The sequence below is a fragment of the Solanum dulcamara genome, chromosome 4, assembly GCF_947179165.1.
Source record: "Solanum dulcamara chromosome 4, daSolDulc1.2, whole genome shotgun sequence".
NCBI lineage: Eukaryota > Viridiplantae > Streptophyta > Magnoliopsida > Solanales > Solanaceae > Solanum > Solanum dulcamara.
In genome coordinates this window covers 6,567,330-6,577,477 of record NC_077240.1, presented here as the reverse complement: position 1 = coordinate 6,577,477, position 10,148 = coordinate 6,567,330, and the positions used below count along the sequence as shown (strand labels likewise).

Genomic DNA, 10,148 nt, shown 5'->3' with positions numbered 1-10,148 from the left:
GCTTTTGCCTAGCCTGGTTTACAGAAGAGAAATAACTCCAGATCTAAATTACATTCATACAAATTGAAATGGTTAAGGGTGAACAAGAAGCGAAAATGTACATTAGAAATTGCATTCATACAAGAATTGACAGAAATGTTCAAAAGACAGAATAAGGAAATTACAAAGTACAAATCACAGCGAAACTGAGCTTTCTTCAAGTGCCCGCCAATAATTCTGAGCCATCCTACAATCTACCATGTATCAAACATCAATCTGAGGCAGATGTTCATGAGAATGTTAGAGCACAGTTAAATCCTAGACTAAGACCTATAATTATTTCTTTTTTCACAATTTCAAACATACACAAATTACATCTATCTCCGACCTGCGTTGGCCTCTCTACGTCTTCGTCTCCTCCCAGAGCGACCCAAAAGGACTCTACCTTCACGACGAAGACGCCCAACGAGAGATATACCACTATCATCATTATCATCCCCACTATTGTCACTGTCTTCATCAGAGTACTCGAAACCACCAATTGGGAGGTTTCGGTCAACACCACCAGCACCTCTATCCAAAGTGTCACTTATGCCCCTCCCATGCCGCCTCATAACCCGATTTGACCCAATATTCCCTGCTGAACCAAAAGCCTGCAAAAACAGAAACACATTCATCAAGTTGCGATCAATGCCCACTCCAAAACCTTCATTCCCATTCATCATCTCATTCGCATCAAAACCCTCTTCATCATCTGAATCGAAACCATAATGACTTCCTTCTATCACATAATCACCAAAAACCACAGCCCCTGGCATAGAAGAAGTTATAGTGCTGATAACATCATCCCTCTCTCGTTCCCTCTCAAGCCTTGTCCATTTTTGTTCAAGAAGAGGATCTACCTCACGTGGCCTAGCACAGGGGTGCTCTGCCTTAACATGTTTTCGTATCTCCTTGTAGCTTCCAACAAACGAGCAATCATCCTGCATGCAGCTACGCTTCTTCGTATTTAGATATTCTCTCGCAGGTTCAACCACAGTCCATCCCTTCACCTGGCCTCTACATAGTGGGCAAGCAACTTCTGAGACCTCGCTTTTCTCAGAAGGCCAAGTAGAAAATGGGTCAGCAGTTGGAGTATCAGTAGCACCCTGCATAGGTTGATTATTATCAGGCAGTGTTGCTTTAGTGTAGGCTTTCTTGTACTGATCGAGGCAGTTTGAATAGCGCAAGCTAGTTCCACACATGTAGGGGCGGCAACCTTTGTCATGAGAGGAACACAGGAGAAGCACCGCGTTATGGGGATATTCCATGCATACAGAACATGTTGCATCTTCCCAGTCTTTCTTCTCAAAGAGTTTAGAGCATTTCTTTTGGTGAACAAGTTCAGAATGGTTAGCAGATGGCAAAGGGTATGGAGTAGCCCTGCATCGTCGAGAACCATTCCTACGTCGTCCTGTGGTCCCTTTCGCCATTTCCTAAAAAGATCTGCATGAATAGAACATCAATAATTTAGCATAATTGCACTAAATAAAAAAGAGAGAGCAGTCACATCCAATATCTGATGGGTGCTCAAAGTATTCTTCCTAACTATTTTACCTTTCTTAGAAACCATACTATTCTTCCTATTTCACGATTCAATGCAGGACAACAGAGATTTCAGGCAAAATATTACTACATGCAGATCAAGCATATAACTAAGAGCCAAGTGTTTGCATCATTTTCTTGTATGTCAAAGCATACAAAAGAAATATGAGGATCAGTAAGGAAATAAAAGTAGGATGGACCTTTCGCGAGAGAGTAACAGAGAAAATAATAAGGGGTATTAGATCCATCACTAAACTGAAGGATAAAGAGCCATATGCTAATAGAGAGATCATGCATCTGTCCGATAATTCAATGTTACATCATATCAGTCCACTATGCCATCAATCCCAAACTAGTTGGGCTTAGCTATATGAATACTTTGTACCAATTAAACTCCATTTGAAGCTAATATTCAGAGCATACTCATTTTACAATGACTTGATTGCTGAAAACAAAGTCAACTTAGACTTATTCTTTTAGAATTATGAGTCTTCATAACAAGGTAATTGCCCATAATATGGTGTTTTAAGTAAAAATACTGGACATGCAATTCATACAAGGCAATAATCTAGAATGCCAACTACATGGGAATGATTAGAGGCATCGGAAGCGTAACCCCCTTGGTCTATTATCCCTAATCAAAAACATTAGGGATGGCAAATACATTTAGTTGAATTTGATCACAGAAGAGTGCAGAATAAGGAAAAAGCTTAGGAGGTGAAATAAAGCACCCCATTTGCTACTATCCTTCCCTGCCATCCTCTCTGTTTCTTTTTTATTTTGTGGTCAGGACTCATCAACTTTAAATTCTCAAATCCCACCGTCAAACAAGTGTAGTAAAGGATTCAAACCAAGTCAAGACCAAGGAATAAAAACAGTTCCGTGCCAAAAAGACAAAGACAGCAAAAGACAGAAAGAAGAACTTACATTCACATCAGGAAGACAAATACAGACTTCCTCAAAATGCAAAGAAAGTCAATCCAACTCAAGGAGGAATTGTCTCTAATGGTATATTATCCCCCCAACATTAGACACACACACCCCACCACCACCACCACATGAGTTATGGGAGGAACTCACTAGCCAACGTCCTGCAAAGATGATTACAGATAGCCCTTTCCTTTCAATTATATGTAAACTTGGCACATAGTTTAACAAAGAAATAAAACTTTTGTTACTTATGATCTTAAACATATCCCAACATTTGTGTGGCTATAACATATTAGAAGCTTGTGGTCTTAAACATGTCATAACATTTGTTTGGCTATAAAAACTCCTCAATAAGGGTAACATAGAAATTTAAATCAAATTGTTTCCAAATTTAGGGAGGGGTCGTTCTTTTTAAACGGACTAAAGAGGAAATAGGTTCACTGTTCAGATAAATTAAAACAGAGGGAGTGACTAATGTATACAAATATACACGCGAACACGTGTAAAAACAAAAATCTGATCAGCAATTATTGAATAGTTAACAAAGAGACACCTAAATGTTCAACCCATTTGCTGCAACTATATTAATTTTCATCTTTCAGGAAAAAAAAATATTTCTACAACCTCTCAAGCAAATGTCAGCTTCCAACATATAATTGGAAATCTTAAAGCTACAGATCTGATCACAAGTGAACTGCCCCCCTGATTCTAGCTCAAATACCACCATCAAATCCCGAAACAACAAATCACACACTGATTAAATAGCCTGATGAATTGAATTAGAACAATGATGATCAGACTACCATAAAAAAGTAAGACCATATAAGGAGAAAAAAATGAAGAATGTATAACTGGGGAATCCAGACACTGTCAAGAGCCATAGGAACACCTCTTATCAAAACCAAAAAGAAGATCAGACCACCCAATCACATTGAAATATACCGATGACAAGACGTTAAAAAGTGCCTGCCCATACACATAAAAATCAAATTTTGCAAGCTTAGACAGAAACGCCATAGGCAATTGTACAAACACCAGTCAATTTGACCTCCATCCCTCTGGCAGAATCATCAATCAAGAACCCAGATGGGAAAAACACCTCACAACAAACAGAATTCAAACACCAAGAATGAAGACATATTCACATTATACAAACCATCAAGCTAAATTGATCAAAAAAGAAAAAGCAAAGACTCAGACCCACCTTGAGTTTCGAGCGAATCTGGATCAAAAAAATGATAATTGTGAGCAGCAAAAAAGTACACGATAGCTATATATATGTATATACCCCGATAGAATTCAACTCCCGCCTATCTACCTACTACTTACGCAAAGACAGGTTCAGAAAATGCATCCAATACACGAAACAACGTGCCCCAGCAGAACAAAATCACGCGAGAATACAGATAACAAAATGAATAAATTAATAGCAATAATTCAAAAGCTCAATACAGCGAAAAAAAAATATTTATTAAATAACATAAAAAACAAAGCCAAGCACATGACTCTCCTTGACCTTTTCTAATCACCCCATCAATCTCAGATTCACCATTAATTTTATCCAATTATCAAATCCATCAATTGTCCCATTATCCCCTATATCCCACAATCCCCTCACCTCAAAATTCATAAAAAAAAAATATATATATATATATATCATTCTTACCGGGGAAAAAAACCAATTTATTAAAATTGGTGTATGAATGAATTGACACAAAAGGAAGGTTATAGAAAGAGAGAGCTAGGGTTTTCTCGTGAAAAAGGAGAGAGATCTGAGAGGGAAATCACTTTAGAGCGCGGGCATTGAAAATGAAAATAAAATAGAAATTTGGGGATTTTGGATTTGGAGGAGAGAGAAAGAGAGAGAATTCATGGGATTCGTGGAGTCATTTCTACGCTACTCTTTTTCTCGTCTCGACGGCAGTTAGGTGGCGGTTTCACTCGCGCCGTAGGAAACTGCTATTCACGCTTCCTAACTATTTTATCTTTTTATAAAATAATAGAATTACTCTTTTTTCAGAAAAAATAATGAGGATAAAATTGAAATATAAATAATTAAGAAAGATGTTCACAATTTCAAGGCATTGAAGGTGAATGATGATATATCAATCATTGTATGTGATTTCAAACGGTTTATCAAGGAAATATCTTTTTTCCTATGAAATATTGGTTAAGTTTTCAAAATAATATTTATATCTAGGTTTTGTCATCACTAGCTATTAATAATAATAACGGTAATGGTCATATTGAAGCAAAAATAATTTGAATTTACGTGTTTGTCTTTTTTCGATTTTTAATTTCAATAATTTTGAATATGTTTGTCAAATTATGTGGAGTATTTGTAGCATACCCCAGATCTAATCTTGTTTGTTGAGTTTTAAAAAAAAATCGTGTCGTTCCTTTTCTCTTCTTTTTCTTATCATTTATATTTATAAGGAAATAAAAAGATTAGGATGTGAATTTAAAAAACAAAAAAAAGACAATTTTGAAGTGATGGAGAGTGAAGGTGAGTGGTTAGATTACTGCTGTTTGCATTAGTTTGAGACGTGAGGTGTTTCATCAAACATTGGGAATCGTGACTACGAGGTTAAATGACACGTCACCTTTAATTTTCCGGAGGTATCAAAGCATATTCTTATTTTATGTTTTCTCACATTTTTCGAACAAAATTCAGATAAATATTAACAATTTTAAATACTACTCCTAGTAGTAATTTTCGAATAACCTTGTACTATGACAAAAAAAAAATATAAACGTAACATTAAAAACTTTTCATATTCTTTAAGCTTGTACCAGAAAATCATCTCATTATATAAATTATTCATTTTATAAAACTATAAAATAATTTTATTTTTATTTAGTGTTTGAAGCTCGTGAAATTTCGATTAAATTTAAATTATGCACGCTTTCAAAACTTTGATTGTATTTGTTCCTAAGTATTTGGCGATTGTTTCATTGTCAAAATAGAAAGCAGTTCTAATTTGTTTACCTGCTGTCTTTATTTTCTTCAACTTAGGCACAATATATCAAAACATTAACATCAAAAAGCAAGGTTGGTCATATAATATACATTCTTTAATTCAAACAAAAATTTGGTATAATCCTTGTGCTTTTCCTATTATCTTTTCTTGGTTTAACCATCGGTATCGAGAATCTATTTATCCGATTAATTTATATATGTGTTGCATTGGGCCTACTTAAGGACAAACAAATCTCATCAAAAATTTAATACAAAAAAATTCATCTATCGGACCTCGTTTCTCATTTCATTTTATTTGATTTGATTTGTCACACATCAAACTAAGCCATTCTAGTCCCAAGTTCCAGCTAATATGGAAAAACTTGTTCCAATTAAAAATTAAACAAATTATTGTAAATGTAGATTGATCTAAAACATTATGGAAGAGTTAATAGATATAAAGGGAAAATAGAGTCTAGAATTCTAGAGTTTTCCTACTTGAATAGGATTATTTATTACTATCTCATGGGCAAGAAGTATAACAATACTAAGCTAGTGTTTGATCATAAATTTTGAAAATATATTTTAAATATTTATTTAGTCATGAAATTTGATAGTAAGATCTTGAAAATTTGATCTTCAAATATTTTCAAGTCAAATTTTCGGATTTCTACTCAAAAACTTACAAAATATTTTAAGAAAATGCATATCTAAACACAATTTTAAATTCCGAAAATCACAGCTTTAAAGACACAAACTTTTAAGTTTTAACTTCAAAATTTATGATCTAAGCGAAAACTAGTTATGAGTTGTATGTACTTCTCCTTCGAGAAATAGCCCACGTCTTGAAATTCGACATTTCATAAGTGGAAGTTTACTAAAGTGAAAGATAATACATAATATGTGATACACATCCACAATGACAACATACTTACATACGCATAATTTAGTTTAATTCGACTATATAAAATTATGAATTTACAAGTAATACTTAATGGGCTGGATCACGTACGCTTTACATTGCGTAATTAAGAAGAATTATGTGTTTATTATCTTGCCAGATTTTTTTTCCCTCAGTACTTATCTTGTCAGATTCCACATATAAATATATTTCATCACGAGAATAGTAATGATCAAGAAAAAAGAAGTTAAGCTTTAATTTACTGACAAAAAGAAATGTACAAGTTTTACGAACAACTACAACAACAATAACCTAATGAAATTCCACAACGTGAGGTCTGAAAAGGGTAAAGTGTACGCAGATCTTACGACTACCAAGGTAGGACGGCTGCTTCCGAGAGACTCTCGGCTCAATAGAAGCATAAAAGCATAAAAAGAGGTCAGATAAGGCTATGAAGTTCAAAGCGATATGGAAAAACAAATAACGAAAGCGACACAGATAAAATAGAGTAATCAAAGTACAGAAGTAATAGATAATAATAAAAATCAGAGCACAAGAAATTGCAGTGCGCTAATACGCCTACTAATACGGAAGAATAACGAGACTATGTACTAGCCTTCTACCCTAATATGGGTCCTCCACACCCTCCTATCTAAGGTCATGTCCTCGGTAAGCTGTAACTGTCTCATGTCCTGTCTAATCACCTCTCCCCAATATTTCTTCGGCCTACCCCTACCTCTTATGAAACCATCCATGGCCAACCTCTCAGACCTCCACACTGGGCATCTGTGTCTCTCTTCTTCACATGCCCAAACCATCTCAGTCGCATTTTCCGCATCTTGTCTTCCACCGAGGCCACTACTATTTTGTCCCGAATAGCCTCATTTCTAATCATGTCTCTCCTGGTATGCCCACACATCCATCTCAACATTCTCATCTCGGCAACTTTCATCTTTTAAACGTGAGAGGCCTTAACTGGCCAACACTCTGCCCCATATAACATAGCCGGTCTAACCACCACTTTGTAGAACTTGCCCTTAAGTTGTGGTGGCACCTTCTTGTCACATAGCACACCGAAAGTGAGCCTCTATTTCATCCACTCTGCCCCAATACGATGTGTGACTTCATCGTCAATTTCCCCACTGCCTTGCATGATAGACCCAAGGTACTTGAAACAACTTTTCTTTTGGATGGCCTGGTCACCAAGCCTAACTTCCGCGCCAACCTCCTAAGGTGTCTCACTGAACTTGCACTCTAAGTACACTGTCTTGATCCTACTCAGCTTAAACCCTTTAGACTTCAATGTATGTCTCCAATCCTCCAGCTTAGCGTTAACTCTGCTACAAGTCTCATCGATTAAGACAATGTCGTCAGCGAAAAGCATACACCATGGCACATCACCTTGAATTTATCACGTCAATCCATCCATCACCAAGGCAAATAAAAACGGACTAAGAGTTGATCCTTGATGCAGCCCCATCACAACTGGGAAGTGCTCTGAGTCCCCTCATACTGTCCTTACCCTGGTTTTGGCACCCTCATACATGTCCTTAATCACCTTAATGTATGACACAGGTACACCTTTAGCCGCCAAACATCTCCATAGTATCTCTCGTGGAATTTTATCGTAAGCATTTTTTAGGTCGATGAATACCATATGCAAGTCCCTCTTTCACTCCCTATACTGCTCCACCAGTCTCCTCATAAGATGGATGACTTCTGTAGTTGAGCGTCCCGGCATAAATTCGAACTGGTTCTCTGAAATAGATACGTCTCTCCTCACCCTCATCTCCACCACTTTTTCCCACACTTTCATAGTACGGCTTAGAAGCTTGATACCTCTATAGTTGTTGCAGCTCTAGAGATCCCCCTTGTTTTTGTATAAAGGTATCATTACGCTCGACCTCCATTCTTCGGGCATCGTTGTCGTCTTAAAAATGATATTAAATAACCTAGTCAGCCACTCCAAACCTACCGAGCTCGCGCTCTTCCAAAATTCCCCAAGAATCTCGTCAGGTCCGATCGTTCTTCTCCAACGCATACTACGCACAACACTCTTAACCTCTTTGACCGTAATACTCCTACAACACCCAAAATCGTGACGCCTCCTTGTATGTTCCAAATCTCCCAACACAATCTCTCTGTCCCCTTCTTCATTCAAGAGTTTATGAAAGTATGACTGTCATTTCTATTTAATGAGGGTCTTCTCTACCAATACTTTTTCATACTCGTTCTTAAAGCACTTCACTTGATCCACATCGTGTGCCCTTCTCTCCCGTGCCCTGGCTAGCCTGAACAATTTTCTATCCCCGCCTTTCTCTTCTAGTTTAGCATAAAAGCGTTCAAAAGCTGTTGTTTTTGCCGTCAAATCGCGGACTTCGCCTCCTTCCTCGCTATCTTATAAAGTTCCCTATTCGTCCACTTCTCCACCTCATCCTCCTCCACCTCATCCTTGCTTTCTATCAACTTCGCATACGCTATCTTCTTTACTTCCACCTTCCCTTGCACTTCTTCATTCCACCACCAGTCCTCTCGATGCCGACCACGGCTACCTGTCGAGACTCCCAACACTTCCCTTGCTATAACCCTAATACAACTAGCCGTTATATCCCATATACTGTTCGCATCCCCGCTACTATCCAGACCCCCATATCCTTCAATTTCTCTCCCATCTTCAGAACAACTAATAAATAAATTGTTATATTCCGATCGATCTGTAACACAGTGTGTCTTTTTAAATCTTTTACACCTCCTCTATAAAAGACATTGAATACTAGCATTTATCATATTATCTTTAATTCATCCTTAATGTCTCACTTAATTAATACTCTACTAATAGTAGATATGATAATAAAAACTACCTCCGTCTCATATTAAATGGGCACTTTCAATTTTACACGGTGATTAAGAAATCATTAATACATTGAAAGACTTTACCATTTTGTCTTTTGTTTATATTAATGCAATATACATAGGGTATAGAAATAGCTAGTATTGGGAATTATTTAGGCCATATTAATTGTAGGGGTAAAATAGGAAAAAATTAATTAATTCTATCTTGATTTAGTAAGTGATCAAGTAATATGAGATAAATATTTTTAATAAGATGCTTATCTAATATGGAACGGAGGGAGTAATAAATAACTTCTTATTTAGTTTTTTTTTTAAAATATTAAACAAATTCAATTTATCAAAACGACTATCATTTGGGACCAAAGAGTAGACTTTTGATTAACATATATGCGAGAAATTGAAATAATTGGATATCCAAGTTCATATATTAAGGGGTCGTTTAGTATGGAAATAGGATAAACAGCGTTATCTCAAAACTAATTAATACCTCTAACTAATACGAGATAAAATAATCCTACATTTTATTCCGAATTCATTATTCCTCATCCCCGTACCAAACGACCCCTTTGTTCCATCTTTTGTGGGTTAATCTGTTAATTGTCTCTCACGTGAAACTATGCAGGTTTACAGATGAGGGATTGAATGGGATATCACCACCCCCTATATTAAAGCATATAATTTAGGTCACATGCCCATGTTAGTAGCCTAGCCTGTCACGATCCTTCTCTTTAGGGGAATAAAATTACATCATCAACTCACATGAACTTCGCTTTCATCTTTAAGTAAGCACAGACAACTATGGAGTAAAAAAGAAATAGAATCCAGAAAAGTATAAAGCTGGCCAAAACATTTGCCAATACAAAAACTAAAGAGGACGGAGTGGGATAAAACTTTTTTCGCCTAAATACATGGATGAAAATGTTAAAAGAGAAAAACAAGTAG

General features: G+C 36.4%; 1 protein-coding gene across 4 annotated transcripts; it reads right to left on the bottom strand.

The window, feature by feature from the left end:
• Positions 1–92: 92 nt before the first annotated feature.
• Positions 93–4,451, bottom strand: LOC129885816 (uncharacterized). 4 transcript variants are annotated; one of them, XM_055960250.1, is made up of 3 exons: positions 4,160–4,451; positions 2,491–2,654; positions 93–1,464 (listed from the first exon to the last, which is right to left on the bottom strand). In XM_055960250.1, the coding sequence occupies exon 3, from the start codon at positions 1,449–1,451 to the stop codon at positions 357–359; it is 1,095 nt and encodes a 364-aa protein (XP_055816225.1). In that variant the 5' UTR covers positions 1,452–1,464; positions 2,491–2,654; positions 4,160–4,451; the 3' UTR covers positions 93–356. The 4 variants fall into 4 exon arrangements, with proteins under 4 accessions (XP_055816225.1, XP_055816228.1, XP_055816224.1 ...); XM_055960253.1 differs by lacking the exon at positions 2,491–2,654 and having other exon boundaries at positions 93–255; positions 368–1,464; XM_055960249.1 differs by lacking the exon at positions 2,491–2,654 and having other exon boundaries at positions 4,160–4,450.
• Between the last annotated feature and the right edge of the window lie 5,697 nt (positions 4,452–10,148).

Coding starts and splice junctions, on each gene's coding strand:
- LOC129885816 (XM_055960250.1), bottom strand. CDS start 1,451: ATGGCGAAAGGGACCACAGGACGACGTAGGAATGGTTCTCGACGATGC.